The sequence below is a fragment of the Engraulis encrasicolus genome, chromosome 11 (genome assembly GCF_034702125.1).
Source record: "Engraulis encrasicolus isolate BLACKSEA-1 chromosome 11, IST_EnEncr_1.0, whole genome shotgun sequence".
In the NCBI taxonomy this organism is placed as follows: Eukaryota; Metazoa; Chordata; class Actinopteri; order Clupeiformes; family Engraulidae; genus Engraulis; species Engraulis encrasicolus.
The window spans coordinates 55,747,441-55,764,955 of record NC_085867.1 but is presented as its reverse complement, the minus strand read 5'-3'; the positions used below and the strand labels follow the sequence as shown (position 1 = coordinate 55,764,955).

Genomic DNA, 17,515 nt, shown 5'->3' with positions numbered 1-17,515 from the left:
GTAAAAAGGCCCCCCTCCTAATTAAAATTACTGTCACATCTGCAGCAGCCCCTCTCCAGCGCTCATTACTCTACCGTCTCATTACCCACAAACCCCTTGGGGGAGGGACCCAATCAGTTAAAACACACACTTCTCCATGCTCTCTCTCTCCCTCTCGTCTCGTCGTCTCCGCATGGCACTCATTCGCCTCATCTATATAAAGTCGTCCTCTGAACTCGCAGAGAGGCGCAGGAGATGACTAGCGAGGCTCTGCAATATTTCCTGAGCCAATTAAAGCAGACACGTTTACTAAAACAATGCAGAGCGTGTATGTGTGCATGTGTGTGTGTGCGTGTATGTGTATGTGTGTATCTGCTGAAAGGGGGAGTGCATTGTGTTGCTCCAGTCTTTTGTCAGTGCAAAAGCCAAAACAATAACAAGTTTGAAGTTCCTAAAAATAATCCAAGAGTTTTTGACAAGCAAAACAGAATATTTTTGAAAAAAGTACTTATGCTTGTTCCGAAAAAGACTGAGAAAATTGAGTAACATTTTTTTCCAACTGTCATTACAGTCACGAAGAAAGCCAGGCAAGGTTTTTTATAAGAGAAATAACTATTTATTTATACATATTTCACACGCAAGCACAACAACATATATAAACTGTGTAAAATATAAAAAAATGGAATTCAAATGACGCCAATATGACAACAGGAATGGAATATTAAGTTTTTATGGCATCAGTTAGCAGCATGGTCTGTCCTGGATTGGCTACCTCAGGCATATTGACCTTTGATCCTGGTGGGGACCAGGGGAAGTCCTACAGAAGAGGGGAGTCGCAGAACACACACGGCCCCTGCAGCAGCCTCTTGATCCAGTCCGGGTCTGTGGGTCATACAGGGTAACACAGAAGTTGGAGACGGTTATTAGGTGTGTGGAACCAGGGCCTTTCAGAACCACAGTCTGCACAATGTTCCATCACAGAGAGAGAGAGGGAGAGAGAGAGGGAGGGAGAGAAATAGACAGAGGGGGAGAAAGTAGGAGGAAAGAAAGAAAGAGAAATAAAAGAGAAAGCGAAAAAAAAGGGGGGGGGGGGGGGGCATGTGGGCAGTACACTCACCTTGAGGCCCTGGTTGTCGGGCAATGCTATCCTGCTGTAAGCAGCGCCTGTAGCTCACTGTTTGGCATGCCTGGTATGATAGCATACACCTGAAAGACACAAGTAAGACGCTGAGACTCAGTGAGGCATACAATGTTGTTCGGAGAGGGTTGTAAAGGACATAGTCACTGCATCCTGCCTTTCCACAATCCACCATTGGAGGCAGCACACACTGAAAATGATTAATGAGTGCTATTTTGATTATTAAGCCCATTTTCAAAGTTGTCTGCAATGTTTTGAGTCTCCCCATCACCTTTTTTATGATTGCTGCTATCTCCGTTACTTGGCTAATTTGCATTTAGTCTCAACTGACCTTACAATGGACGTCTAAGGGTATGTCCACATCTGTTCACAAAATCACCCCTAACATGTGTTCAAAATTCCAAAAAGAAGCATCTGAACGAGTAGTTAGGGGTGTTCACTGGCATTCCCTAACACATAAGTGAAATAAGTCTTCGGTCATGTTTTATTTGGCATTTTGTGAATGGAAAAAAAAAATACTGTGTGACAGAAGCCATATTTCGCTACTTAAAATTTGTTATTGAATATCAGCGAATACACACTGGGTGACACTTTTCCTTTAGGATCAAAGAAGTAGTCCAGCTGCATCCAACTAAACTATTTGAATACCATGTGACCTGGAACTTGGGCTGGTATCATATGTTTGCCATTGCTGTTATTTTACTGCCACACTTGGAGAACAGCTGAGAGAATCGGAGAAAGGTAAACCTCAATTATTTAACTTGAGGGGATGTGGGGAAACTGACATATTTACAGAAATGATGGACAGTTCCTTTAAACTTTGGCTGTACATGGCCAATATGGACGATTTTGATATTTGGAGTCAATGAAAGCGTCTCACCTTGCCTTGTCAACCCCAGACAATCTCAACAGTGAGATCTCCTGGCGGATACCTATACAATTTCTTGTAGGAATGGTGTGGTTTACGATTATCCATGACTGTTTATTTGGCATTACAAATGTGTCACATACATAGCCCATCATGTCAGTTGTATCTATTCAAATAAAGTGAAATCATCGCCTTTCCATCCCTCGCCGCTCTCTGAATGCCTCCTTAGCTTAGGCTCCCCCTCTTAGGGTAGCTGCCATGCTGTCTTTAAGATCAGAACGATTGTACAAAGCAGCATGGGATTTCCCAGGCTTGGCCTCACCTGAGCCACAGATGACCATTTGGACACACGGTCTGCCGGCGGTCGTTAAAGGGGAGCACGTCTTTACACAGGCTGCAGTACTCTGGGAACGTCTGTTTATTCATCTTCTTGCATAAATGTCCAATCAAGACCTATGGGGGTCAAAGAGAAGACACTATGAATGAACAAAAGGTTGCAGTATATTGACATTTAAAATAGAATGTACATGTTGACTATTGTTGGTTTATAGCTGAAAAAATAACAAATCAAATCGATTTTTATTATGATTCAAAATATTATTGTTTAACATACCTTTGCACATTTTATTTTCTAACAGTTTTCCCCCTATTATTTTTTATTAACTTGCACATTGGTCAGCTTCCATTGTATGCAACACCCTGCTATCAGGCTGACATTTTCTGTGTCATATTCCAATTCAGATCTTTTAATTTAGGCGAATAACATTATTAAGATGACAAATTATAGCTCTTTTATCTTAGCGACAGTCCACTATTTCTGGAAATATGCTCATTTTGCACCTCCCCTCTCATTAAACAATTAGATTTACCTCGATTTTATGTCATTATCTGACTTAGTTATCCCATGTTTTTTAACTTCTGAGCTATCATTAAATTTGCTGACGACACAACCGTGATTGGCCTGATCTCTGACAACAACGAGACGGCATACAGAGAGGAGGTGGAGCAGCTGGCACGCTGGAGCCAAGACAACAACCTGGCCCTGAACTCCAAGAAAACGAAGGAGGTGATCTTGGACTTCAGGCGGTGTGGCCAGGGCAACCACTAGGGGAGTCAGTGGAGGTAGTACAGAGCTTCAGATTCCTGAGTGTGCACATCAGCCAAGACTTGTCATGGAGCGCCAACACCTCTGCAATAGCTAAAAAGGGATCCCAAAGGCTATATTTCCTGCGGACTCTAAAGAAGGCCCAGCTATCACGAGATCTGCTCACTAACTTCTACAGGTGTACGATTGAATCAGTGATAACATACAGCATTACATACACCAGTACACCAGCTGCACACACGACAACAAGAAGATGTTACAGCGCATTATTAAAACAGCAGAGAGAATCATTGGTTGCCAACTAGCCACACTTGAGGAGATCCACCATACACACTGCACAAACAGAGCATTAACATCATTAAATACCACATTAAAGACCCTGGTCACAGGCTCTTCACCATGCTACCATCTGGCAGGCGCTTTAGGACTCTGCGTGCCCGCACTACGAGAATGAAGGACCGTTTCTATCCTACTGCCATTAGACTTCTGAACTCAATACGTCACCTGCCCCCCTCAATACTTCAGGACTCTCTATACTGTGAGATGCATATGGACTTTATATATATATATATATATATATATACTTTTTTATTATTATACTGTTAATATATCTTTTATTTTGTGGGCATTTGTGGGTTGCTTCCAAACAGAATCTCACTATATTTATATAGTGACAATAAAAGCACTCTACTCTCTACTCTACTCTACTACTCTCTATCCACCTGGTACCTGTATACCTTAACGTTTGCCAAAGATTAGTCTTGTTGATGAACGTTGATGAACTAATTAAACTGTTATAGCACATTGAGCTGCATGCCTTGTATGAATTGTGCTATACAAATACAGTTGTTATTATTACCTTTCTCCTGTTGTAACATTACCCTCTGGTGATATTACTCCTAGTTCCAAACTTGCATGCATCATTGAATCAATTTGTCTTTGGCTACATCCCACCCCCTTGGGTTACAGTTGCTAGGTCAGACAAATGTTCTAGCCTCTGAGGTTTACACAGTGCCTGCAAGTAAATCGTAGCAGTTAGGTGGGATATGAGTTTATTTCCAGAGATTGTGGAGTGTTGCTTTAAGCATGACAATTCTTCCCAACACGGTAGTAGTAGCAATTTAGATTTGCATGTACATAGTCTGTTAATGGAATGGCGTTTGTTTACGCCCGATTTACTAACACTTGGAATGCCAGATCACAACCAACAACCAGATGCACAATTCAGGAATTCAGAAATCTTTGCACTTGCAAAACAGCTGTGCAGTCAGTCAGTTAGCCAGTCAGCCGCTCACCTTGGCTGCCCGATCATCGCATGACTCGTCACTGGAGAGGAAGTCACAGACGCCGCGCGTGGGGATGCTGGTGTTCTCTGTGATCCAGGTGTGCAAGTACACCTCCCCCAAAACGCGCTTCATGTGCTCACGCGTCAGGTGCATCTCCACCACCTCCATCTTGTCCATCACATCGCTCATCTGACAACATGACCACATCAGAATGATGTTAATAGGGGTGTAAATCACAGCCTTCATGGCGATTCGATTCGCTATCGATTTTTAAGATTCAATTATTTTTGATAATTAAAAATGCTCTATGATTCGATTCAATGGTTCATATTTTTTTTAACCTTACAGGCTTGGCTTATGTGTGAAATGTTGAATAGTTCAACAAAAGTTGAAATATCTGCATGCATTTAATATGAGGGATATCTTTTATTATAGTCCGTGTTATTATTACTGCATGATTAATATAAAATGCCCCATAAAATGAGTGCAATAATTAAAAAAATCGATTAATCGATTAATAATGATTAATTGATTCTCTTGTGGATGAATCGATTCATTGAATCGTGGGCTGTAGAATCTATACATCGATACGAAGCGATTACTATCAACACCCCTAATGATGACATCAGAATAATGTTAATAATCAATTTGTAGCATTGTTTCTGATATTTGAAGGTGCATTAAGTAGGATGGTGGCCAGAGTAGGTATTGCAACTATGCTGATCATTGAAACTGTGCTGCCTATTTTCATGAATATTTACTAAGTAATGAAGTAATATTTACTAGTATGAGCAAAGTAGAGGATGTTTTACAGCTAAAATGTACATTTCTGGAAATTCAAAATGGTGGACATGGAGTAGATCCCCTTTTCATGTATGAAAAGTGCAATTTTTCCAGTCATAATGAATAATTAGAATTTGCAGGTGGTGGTAAGTATTTGTGAAAAAGATAACATAAGGGTGTGATTCCAACCTGCAACCACATCCCCAGCTACGGCAGCCCCTATATATTCATTGCAAAATGAAGTATACCGGTATCTATTTTGGAACATTTTGGGATATTGACATTTATGTATAGGGCATTGCATTGCATTGCAAAATGCATTTTATATAGGTTTAAAAGGTGTTTTCTCAAAATATTTGAATGGCAAGAATTCACACATACATAAAAAAATGGTGATTACGTCATCTTACAACGAAACTCTTCATATATACAGTAGATAAATAACTAATAATAATTCATGAGATCCGACTGCACCTGGTCCTCCTCTGCCTTAGCCTCCTCTCTTTGCTCCTCCTCTCCCTCTCCCTCGCCCTCTCCATCCCCGTCAACGCCACCACCAGCGTCCTCGTAGCCCCCGTCCTCTGCCAGCATCGGGGCTTTGCACTCCTCATGGTTGGGCTTCCAACGCGAGTCGGTGGGCGACTTTTGTAGTGACTGGTAGAAGATGCGGCACAGGAAGAGCTTGAGCCTCCACAAGTAGGCAGTGCTGCCGGTGCTGGTGCTGGTGCTAGCGCCGACACCGGCACCCCCGGCGTGGAGCTTCTGGTCCAACTCATCCAGAAGTGATGCTGGCATGCGCTTGTCCCGGAGCACCTTCCAGCGCAGCAGGTCCAACAGGTCGGCCTGGCGGAAGAGGTTCTGCACCCCTGACTCCAGCAGCTCAGTACCAGCATCCGCGGGCGTCTTCAAGGTCACAAACTGGACCTACAGTCAAGGACAGACACATTCAAGATTCAAGATTTAATTTCTCACATGTTCGCACATGTTCGGTCACATGTTCTGTACATGTAGAGCTGGCACAATTGGCAGAGAAATGAAGGTTGCTACTGCTCTCTACTGTGTAGTAATAATACATAAATAACAGGAAGAGAAGGGGGGAATAATAATAATAATAATAATAATAATAATAGAAAAAGATGTCCTAAGAATTAAAAAAAATGATGAAACTCTTGACTGACACACTGGACATCTCGAGATGCAGTTGGGTCATTTCACATGAAATCAGACACCTTGGGGCACAGCTTGACACAGATGACAATCAAACTTGTTCTGCGTTTTTAGTGGTAAGGTAGAACCCCAGGATTGACCTGCATAGTTTGTATTGGCAGTTGTTCTTTTTAACTCATTTTAAAATGTGTCCACCATTTTACACTTGCTTATTATTTGTGCAATATCTGTAATCAATGTGTATTGTGCATGGTCCCTGTTGAACTAAACTAAAAAAAAAATAAACTAAACAATACTTGTTTGTATTTCTTTTTAAAGGACCATAAACTTGTCAAGGGACAAAAGATGGAAATTAGCCTTACGGCTATAATCTTGTTTATTTATATATTAATATATGCTGCCCTTGTGCTTTCAAACCTGTATTCAAACCTGTACATTCAAACCTGTAGTCAAGTACAGACAAATTGATTAAACTCTTTTAATCGACACACAGCAAGCACATCTAGATATGCCGAATGGAAATCACCCGCCGAAATCACCCGGAGGAGTTTTGTGGAGTATTTGGTTGTTTCTGTTTGTTTTACTGTGTAGGTATTTGGTCTAATAATTACAGTCCATCACAAAAGTGACTAAATCCCTCATCTTTTCATGAGACAATACTTGACATGAACTTGACCGTCCCAATGTTAGCAATATTTATGCAGCCCCAACCACCATACAAGCAAGAGACACTTGCCTTTGTACTACTCACTTGCTTACCACTACACATGCTTGAGACCATAGGACATGGTTCTAGCAATCTATGTCCTTAGTATGCTTGTCTTTAATGAGCCATTTCGATTATGTTCTATAAAAGCTTTAGCTGTAGCTGAAATCTAGTAGAGGAATCAGCCTAAGATAACATACAATCATAAGTGACAGTAATGTGCGTGTGGGCTTTCAGACATAGTTTTGACAAAGTTACTTTAGTTTACCCAGGCATCATGCAAAGGTGTGAAGTGTGATAATTGTGCACTTGTGCAATGTGTTGAGGTGCAACCACTTTGAATTAGGGCTGTCCCTAACGATTATTTTTCTCCCGATTATTCTATCAACTATTTTTTTCGAATAGTCGCGATTATTATTTAATTTTTTTGGAAGGCAAAAACTGTGATATGCCACTTAATTTTGACCTGAAAAATAATAGACAAATAAAGCAGAGTGCACCTAGGGCCTATTAGGACAATGATTTCTAAAAAAAAGGGGACATTTTATAAATTAGTCACAGACTAATAAATACAGGCCTAATATATCTATTTGTTTCAGTTCAAATCACTTATTCACTTAGCGTAAATGCAAAACAATGAGTATAGTATGACATTGGCGCATGGAGAAACTATAGGCCTAGGCCTACATTTCAGCCACTTATATTTTGACAAACAAGGCTACATAAGATTTTACCCATGACATGTGTATATATAATAGTACATTGTCATTTATATTTTAAAAATACAGTACAGTGAATCATTTATGTTTACAACACAGTTTCATTCGTCCCTCATGCAGGGGTCTATGTAATGAAAAAAATAATAAAACAAAATAGGAGCAGAGATAAGAATTTAAGAGCACTGTGAAATTGTTAACGCATAGACAAAAAGGGTCTAAGAGGGTAGGCTATGCCTTTTCCCCCACAGGCGTACACATTCTACATGAGGGGTGCTGGTCACAGGGCCAGTTTTTCAAAATTCCTCCCATTAAAAGGGCTGAACAACATATTACACATGTATGTCTATATTCGCATTCATTATTTCTATATGCAGCCCGATGTCTCCTCTGCTGTGTCAATGAAGGCCTGCCACCTAACTCATTAAAACTGTCCTTTGGTTTTTTGTATCGCTCCCAAAAACTCAAGTTAACTACTACAACTTGACTAGACTTGTGATGCCTGTCTTTCAAGCACTTGTGGTTTTCTCTATAGGATGCATTTACTCCAGGAGGAAAATGCTAAGGAAATCGTAATTCAAATCGTTTTTAACAAAAACGGATATGTTACCAAAAAAAAAAAAAAAAAAGTAAAAAAAAAAAAAAATTTTTATTTTTTTTTTTTTTTAGCGCAAATCACGCAATCGACGGTATGTTGAACACGCCGACTTATTTACGCAATCGACGTAATCGATTACGTCGAATAGTCGGGACAGCCCTACTTTGAATGTCAAGTCGTGTTCTACAACGCCATGGGAAAGCACTTTTGTCAGGTGACCAGCATTGTTTTCCCACCGTCGAGGTGAATTTCTGTTGCTAAACGTGAAAATGCTCTGCTGTGCCCTGACCAAATCCATCCCTATCCCTAACCATTCAGTAAAACCACCCCTAACCTGTCACAGGACGTAGTACACTAGAGCACAAGTGAACATGCAAAGTCGTGATGCGCAAACGCGATAGACGGTTCAATTCTGTGTGTTATGGAGTGAAAGCCCAACTGGGATACTCAAACTCCCATTGTCATTGTGACAAAGCACTCCATAGCACACAAGTGAACACTGCATAGCCTACTGCACACAACAAAATTGCATTCATGCTTCATCCGTGCGGAGGGACAGTATCATGCTCAGGGTACCTCAGTCATGAAGGAGGATGGGGGAGAGCGATGGTTAATTACTCCCCCCACCAACCTGGCGGGTCGAGAGCCGAACCTTGCCTCCTCTGGACTACAAGTCTGACGCCCTAACCACTTACCCATGACTGCCCAAAGACGGTTCAAATCGGTGTGCTACAATATTTTAACACTTTGGATTATGCCATTGTAACGGAGGCTAACTAGCACAGAGTTGGCGTGGAACGTTGGTAAACCTCCCTCTGATGGCCTCATACAGTCTCGTGCCGTTGGGCCGAGAGACTAGTCTCTTGGCCCAGCGGTATCGTACTGTGTCTCCCATTGCCGGACCGTTGTAGTTTACGAGATCGCACGTTTGAGGGTGTGTGGGAGTGAGGTTTAAGGGGGAGAGTGTAACGGAGGCTAACTAGCACAGAGTTGGCATAGAACATTGGTAAACCTCCCTCCGATAGCCTCATACAGTCTCGTGCCGACAAACCCGTAACACCATGTTGCTTTACCTGATAGTGGCGTTCAACCGGATGTAGTCCATTGGTCAAGCCCTCTGCTGTAGCCATGGCCATGTAGGCCCCGTAAGGGCTGATGCTGATGCTGTGCAGCCGCCTGCCCGCAACCCCCTCGGGCAGGGCCACCTCCTCCTGCTTGAAGATGACCGCGGCGTCCGTGAACACCGGTGTGAGCTTCTTCACACGGCCATCGAGCGCAGACGTGTAGACGGAGCCGCCATGGTGGCCGGCGTTCATGGAGGTGATGGGCGCGGTGTGCAGCCCGGTGACGTGCGAGTGGTGCACGTTCAGGCCCGCCTTGGTGATGAGCAGCAGGCACCAGAAGAGGTAAGCGCCGCGTGCCGCCACCACCAGGCTGCAGTTGCACTTGTGCAGCGGGTGGAAGAGGTTGACGCAGCGGATCTGGCGTACGGGAATGCGGTCCGCCTCGGGCCACAGCACCACGGGCTGCCGCAGCGTGAAGTAGCCCTTGACGGCGCGGAGGTTGACCGGCAGGATCTTCACGGGCCCCAGGCCGCTGCCCACGATGAGGCCGCTCATGCGCCGCCCGCCGTGCTCGTACTCCCACCAGGACAGCACGCTGGGAGACGCCACGCCCGAGGGTATGGTGTTGCACGACAGCACCGCGTCCTCGCCCCGCACCGGGAGCCGGAACTGCCACACCACCAGGTCACCGTTCTCCATCAGCACGGCTAGCAACACCGTCTCCATCTCCTGGCACTGGTTGTTGGTCTGCACCTGGGTCAGTGCATAAAACAAATAAATGGAGTCATTCCATGGTTCTTCTTAGCTTATTTATAGATAGGGCACCTAAGCCACGCCCTCTACTTCCTGGTTCATGGGGCAGAGGGAGTCCAAAAACAATGACTGGGCTTGAAATGAGTGGTTTTTCGACACCTTAGACCTCCACTTATGCACCACAAATCCACCACAACTCGCCTCGTTCACTTCCTTTCAATTTTTTGCAACTTACTGCCCCATGAACCAGGAAGTAGAGGGCATGACTTAGATGCCCCATTTCCTCCAGAGCAGATGCATGCACATGCTTAATATAAGTGTAGGACAAAATATCACAATAGATGTCTGCTCTCCAACTGCAGGGGCTAATACAAGCAATGTTCCCACCCACAAAAATGTTGCTCGATACATCTTATTTATAACCAGGGAAGGTGAAAGAAGTAAAAAGAAGGGTTGGGGGACACTTGTCCTGCGCCCAGAGAAAAGGGGAGTCCAGAATTGGCCATTTGTCTTATATTGGTCAGCAGGGCTCTGGATTAACTTTTTTTATCACCAGCCAAAATGGCTAGTAGATGTTTATCTCACTAGCCAAACACACACTTACTAATGGGTCAAAGTGGCTAGTAAGTTGGTCTTTTCTACCAGCCAAACTGAAATTTCACCAGTATTTGGCCGGTGGGCTGGTGTTATTTTAGAGCCCTGTTGGTCAGTAACAAATAAGCACAATTAGTTGCATGGTTCCAACAATTCTGACGGCGTCCCACAGGTTAGCAAAAAATATACATATCCTTCGTGCACATTGAAATAGTTTTTAAACCAATTTTTATACAAAATGAAAGGCTGGTTGCCCTGTCTGTCATTGGTGGTTACTCTGCACCTGCTGCGTGGTGCACATCCTCGACCACTCCATGCGCACGGGCGTCTGCATGCGGTAGCGGCGCCGCAACTCCTCAGGCTCCGACAGTGTGACAGGAGTGGAGGAAGACGTGGACGACGACGAGGAAGAGCGGTCATAGGACACAGAGGCGTAGTTGGAGGACGCCAACATGTCACCGTAGAGCTTTGTTAGGTCTGCCTCCTGGGTCCACTGAAGCCGCCTGCGGCTGCTGTACACAGTCAGTCTGTTGTCCAGTGTGAGGGTGGCCAGGAGGCACCTGCCATTGACGTCACAGCCCAGGGGTGACCAGCTGGCATACTTGACTCCTCGCGCCACACCAGTCTGTGGATTCATAACCTAGTAGAGCAGAGTACTAGAGTATCATTTATTAATCCCGAGGGGTAATGAAGGTGTCTAGTAGCATACATACACGGGTGGTTGACGTTTAAGGGCGTAACGCCAAAAAAAAAAACGTTTTTCAAATTCCTGAAAAAAATTATGTATAAAAATTGGAAAAAATATATAAAAAAAATAAAGCACTTAGTGGTCTGTGGAATTTCACCTTATTTTTGCCATTTTTGGGAAAATGTGTCCTGCATCAACACATAGCATAGGCATGTCACACCGCAGGAAAATGGAGTCACACCACAGGGAATTCACTGTATTATGGCCATTTTAATAATTTTGTATACATGACTGACATCTGAGCTCATGCTAACTTGATAATTATATTGTGTTTAATCTTAATATGTGTTTTCATTAATAAAAAAACTTTTTTTTCCTCCTATAAGAGCAGTCACACCACAGGACACCATAAAATGAACCTAAGCATTGCGTGACAGAAAGATTGCAATATGAAGACATATTAAGAGGTTAAGAGTCACCTTAAACTTCCACAGCACTCTCCAATAACTGAGGTACTGACTGGATAGGAGCCAGTCTTTAAGACCCTTGTAGTTGGCCTTGCAGCTGCCCATTCACAAACATTGACATACATGTCACCCCACAGGACGCAATTTGTGTTACGAAATTGAACTTGTAGTTAATATTACTGTCTTGAGTTTTTTCCACATTCACATATCTTAATCTAAAGTTAAGATTTATGCAATCATGCCAAATGCTTCATATATTATTCAAAATGTTGTTGGTTAATTTATATATATATTATTATATATTGTTTCATTAATGTTACAGTCACACCGCAGGAAATTTGACATATAAACCTTTACATAAATCTTAACAAAAATGTTTCTTCTCATCTAAGACTAATATGAAGCATAATGCGCCACATCGTCTTTCATTGACATTTGTTTTTTAAAGGAAAATAACAGTTTTGTAGGTTTTTAACCAATGTTACGAAAAAACAAGGCGTCACGTCTCCCACCCAAATACAGACATTACACACAAGACAGTGCACACACATTACATATTAACCATATATAGCTCACTCAGCCCAAGGCACACACACACACAAACACACACACACACACACACACACACACACACACACACACACACACACACACACACACACACAATGATAAGTATATGAGTGTAATATGTATATGAGTGTAAGAGAGCAGCTTTACCTTGTCGATCATGAAGTGCTGAGCCTGAGTCAGGTCACTAGTCAGGGCCATAGCAGTTTTTACCTTCAAGACTTCTTCTTCTGGACCAACCTATTCAAATTTGATTTTTGTATAAAAAAAATTTCAAATAAATGTTCAGTTACAATACATTTAATCAGTCAAAATAAAGTAGTAGCCTAAGCCTATATAGAATGTTTTAGGAAGGGTCAGAAAGTGATGTCACGTGTCAAGGTAACTCCTTTCCCAGCACAGCACATAGTTATTGGAGCAGCTTTAATGTGCCAGCTTCACACGTCTGGCACACCAGGCTTGATATTGGCACCTGCCAGCCAGCCAAATGCTAGTAATTTCAGTGTCACTAGTGCCAGTGTCAGGAGCAAAGCAAAGCGAACATTCGTGCAGTATGAGGAGTAGTTTCAAGTGCGTGCCGATTTTGTTTTTAAATACACACAGTAAAGTCTTACCTTGAGTTCGCATACAGACTCCGGCACAGGTATGGTGGTCCGATGCAGAACCAGGTTCTGGTCGTGAACATTGACATCGCACACAAGTTCCACAACAGATATGCTATTGGACGTACATGCTGCAAGTCGGTGGTCCTCTGACCATGCCAAGGGCTCCAGACCACTGAGCGCGCTCATTAATTTGATGTCAGGGTCTCGCTTAACAATCGGTCCAAGTGCCGTCCATGGATCTGTCTCCTGTTCGGATTCAGACGTAATTTCATCACCAGTCCCTGCTGGGGCACAAGTTGGAACGGGAGCCGCCATGTTCCAAATGAAAAAAAAAAAAAAAAAAACATCCGTCTCCAGCTAATCACAACGGCAACGGAGGAGGGACAAACATAACGCGTTTCTTAGTTGCCAGATACAGTAAATTCCCCACCCCACCCGCCTGTCATACAGCCCACACTAATCGGAGGACATGGCTGGCTGGAAGCTGACAGTAAGAACAGAAAGAAGAAATAATGAAATAGTGTTTTAATTTTAAGCATTATTCTAGTTGTCAGTGTAACCTAATTTAATGACATTATCTTATGGCAAATTATTATGTGTTAGGCCTATTAGGCCCTATTATGTTATAAGTTCATTTGTAAAGCATGTGCATATAGCGAAAATAGTGGATTACATTTGATTGTTTTCTTAAATGTCCTGTGGAAGAATTGCCAGCGCAGCTATCAATCTGATAGAACACAGTAAGTGAATGACAGGATTAATAGCAGCTTGGTGGCATAGGCCTATCATTTATCAGCATCAACACCCTGGGTGCCATTTTGCAAACTGCCATCCCAGTTGAGCTGAAGAGTGGTTATTTATTGTTGTGAAAATATGATCACACACACGGCCTGTCCTATGTTGGTGTGACAGGCAGCAGAGTGGCATGCCAGATAGTGCCTTCTAAACCTGCCCCAGCGCCGATTTCCCCAAACCGCTACTGCAGCTCTGCAGTCAGACCATTCTTCATGTCCCAGTAATATCTGCCTGCAGAGCCGCAGAGCCATGCAGATATACCCCTGCACAGATTTGCCCCAGACTGTGGCTCAGCAGTAAAAAAAAAAAAACGTCTCCTAATGTCTGGTTGCATAGTCGCAGAACAACGCAGATTTGCCCCAGACACATTTGCCCTTCTGCAGTCAGGCCATTCTTCGTCTCCCAGTTGTATCTGATTGCAGAGACGCAAAGTCACACAGAGCACCAGCAGATTTACCCCAAACAGTATATCTGACTGCAGAGCAGCAGAGCACGCAGAAGTACCCCAACCTGCCACTGTGCAGTCAGACCGTTGTTTGCCTTCTAGTTCAGTGGTGTTCAAAGTGGGGGCCAGGGATCCCTGGGGGACTGCGGCAGGTTGGCAGTAAAAGTATAGCGAAACAAAATTAATAAATTAAAAACTACAATAAACATAAATAAGATGAAAAATATTCTCTTTAGTTAGTTATAAATAATAATCTATTCTTTTGCATCTCTGAACATTATTAGTATTTATATATCCAAGTGGGGCCTCACAAACAGTCTAAATGTATGTCCATGCGCTGCATGCTGTTTGAGCATGAAATGAAAAGGGTAGGCTGATGGAGGATAATTATACTGTGTCTATATTCTCATTGTTTTCTTTTACAACTCTTTACAGGTTTATACTGTTTGTATTGTGTTTCTTTTAATACGTGAATTGGTTGCACCAACTCCAATGTATCAATGCGCTATCGAGCTGTGAAAGCGCTGCGGGTGTACAATAAAGAAGTGTGGTACGGCCCATGCCAGGGGAGCCTTGGCTAGAATCCATTATATGGGGGGCCTTGACATGGTAAAGATTGGGAACCCCTGTTCTAGCTAATATTTGACAGCGGAGCCGCACGGATTTGCCCCAGACGCATATTTGCCCCAGACACTGCAGCTGCGGCTCTGAAGTCGGACCGATTTCCATATCCTAGAAATATCTGACTTCAGAGGCGGGCAGAGAACCATGTTGATTTGCCCCAGCGCAGATTTGCCCCAAACGGAATCTACTCTATGCAGTCATAATGTTTTCCGTCTTCTAGTAATACCTGGCTGCAGAGGCACAAAGCCAGAGAGATTTGCCCCAAACTGCAACTGCGGCTCTGCAGTCAGAACCTTCCCCGTCTCACAGAGATATCTGACTGCAGAGCCACCGTTGCAGTTTGAAGCAAATCTGCTTTGGGACAAATATGTCTGGCTCTGCGGTCAGATCCTTCTCCTGCCTCGGACAGTGCAGCTGTCAAGTCTGTCTGTGGTAGAGATAATGTAGATGACTGGTAATCGGTGATCCAGCCCAAAACATCGGAGCATTCCTAGTGAAAATCTGCACTGGCCAAGAAATGTGAGGGGTTAGCTGAGTTCTATTCTGTGGCATTCCCCTGCTTCCAAGTCACTGGTGACGTTATCACAAGCACTGTGAGTAGGGAAATGAGTGATGTCAACAGGAATTTTACCATCCTGGAGTATTTTGCTCAGAAACAAATTGTTACAAATCTGTGATGCAGACGTTTTAATAGTACCACTCACATTCCAGTGTCTCTCGTTTCTGTCATTTGTTTCGATAATCAGATGAATAAGTAAAAGGGAACCTGGGTGTATTTCAATCTTAATGAGGCATGTAGCAGATAAATATTTCAAGGCCCTGCTGTGTGCGTCTTTTTTTGTTGGGTTTGACTCGTGTTGATCTCGGTGAGATGTGTAGAGAGGGGACTGTGGAATGAAACATTTATTAAAGCCTGTCTCTTAGATTCAACCCCTGGCTGTGAGCTCAGAGCTTCGGGGCAAACCCCACTCCTGCTGGACCCTCTGGGTGGGTCTGCTGGGTCGGATCGTGTTCCAGAGCCAGTGGGGCTGAAGTCGCCTCCATGTTCAAGTCAGTTTGATTTTCCTCACAGACAGATTGAGTGCAGGGATTTGATGCTGCTCTGGGGGCAACGCAATGAATTTTACACAGGATGTGAGCCACAGCATGTGTTTGTTTTTAAAGCTGTTTATTTTCATTTTTACCACCACTTTCCGACTGTTTTTTCCCCTGCTATTTCACGGGCAATGAGAGGGAGAAAGTGTGACGTGTGTAAATAGCCCGCTGTAGAGTTACTGTCTGGACTCATTATTATTATTTCTGCGTGCTTTGTGTGTGTGTGTGTGTGTGTGTGTGTGTGTGTGTGTGTGTGTGTGTGTGTGTGTGTGCGTGTGCGTGTGCGTGTGTGTGTGTGTGTGTGTGTGTGTGTGTGTGTGTGTGTGTGTGTGTATAACCTCGGCGGGACTCACTCTGCGTGTTTCTTGGTTCGTGTTCCTCTGGGAGGTTTTGACGCATGGCTCATCAGGCGGGTGTTAATCATTCAGAGGCCCAGACAGACAGACTCACTAACCCCCCCACACACACACGCATACCCACCCCTTCTCCACACACACACACACACACACACACACACACACACACACACACACACACACACACACACATACACACACACACACACACACACACGCACACACGCACACACACACACACACACACAGATCTCCCCTCCTGGGACAGCTGCTGCAGCGTGTTACCCAAAACACACAATCAGTGATATAATCATCATGATGATAATGAAATGCATTTGGAGCACAGCAGCCCACAGCAGTTCCTTGTCTTTTCTCTCTCACTCACGACTAACCCTTAACGTAGCCTACCTGATCCCGATCAGAGCTTACGGGTGAAGAGACTCCGGGGCAAGGGCGGAGATGCCATGCAGTCTTTAAGCTCCCGTATCTCCCCCCCGCCCTAATATATTACCCATTTCCCCAGCTCACAACTGCCTCCCCCCACCTTACCTCTAGTACCCTTCCTTGTGAAGCTTCTATGTAGAGATTAATCAGCAGGGTCAAGGGGGAGGTTCATGCATGTGCCCAGCGTTTGGGCCTGTGGTGGTTTGTCGACCTGACATGTGCTGCTTTGCCATGACTGCACGGCAAAGGATGAAGTAACTAATAGGGCTGATACACTCAACTTACGATTTGGTTCATATCGCGATTTTTGTCTCGATACTCGCCACGATTTTTGAAATGTATCTTTTTAAATCAATTAATTTGCTTTTTGCACATTTGCCAGCATTATAAAATGAAAATATGAATAAAAAACGTGATATTTTATAGGTTTAATAGGTAACAAGAGGCTACTATAATTTAAAATAGTTTAAAAATAATAATGATCACATCATCTGGTTGTTTACTGGACTGAAGGATAACAGAACTATGAAAGGGCATATTCATTGCGATACAGTATCGTGATTTCTTGGTTCGATACAGTATCATACAGCGCTAGTAGTTAACTATCAGGCTCCTTACATTGGATGCAACCTGAGCACGGGCTGAAGCCACCTCAGACAAGGAAGGAAAATG

The 17,515-nt window shown here is 43.5% G+C and overlaps 1 protein-coding gene across 1 annotated transcript; it reads right to left on the bottom strand.

Annotated features, from left to right (window-relative positions):
- Positions 1–572: 572 nt before the first annotated feature.
- On the bottom strand, positions 573–13,399 carry gtf3c4 (general transcription factor IIIC, polypeptide 4). Its single transcript, XM_063209774.1, has 9 exons — positions 13,094–13,399; positions 12,630–12,719; positions 11,041–11,397; positions 9,420–10,163; positions 5,634–6,083; positions 4,386–4,565; positions 2,308–2,438; positions 1,097–1,185; positions 573–861 (listed from the first exon to the last, which is right to left on the bottom strand). Exons 1-9 carry the CDS (start codon positions 13,397–13,399, stop codon positions 797–799), a joined length of 2,412 nt encoding a protein of 803 aa, XP_063065844.1. The 3' UTR covers positions 573–796.
- Between the last annotated feature and the right edge of the window lie 4,116 nt (positions 13,400–17,515).

What these genes read in the sequence shown, in the direction of transcription:
- gtf3c4 (XM_063209774.1), bottom strand. Translation starts at nt 13,399, where the DNA reads ATGGCGGCTCCCGTTCCAACTTGTGCCCCAGCAGGGACTGGTGATGAA. An exon ending in CTAAGGCAGAGGAGGACCAG is followed by an intron (nt 4,566 to 5,633) that starts GTGCAGTCGGAT and finishes TCATGTTGTCAG; the next exon opens with ATGAGCGATGTGATGGACAA. An exon ending in CCGACAACCAGGGCCTCAAG is followed by an intron (nt 862 to 1,096) that starts GTGAGTGTACTG and finishes TATGACCCACAG; the next exon opens with ACCCGGACTGGATCAAGAGG.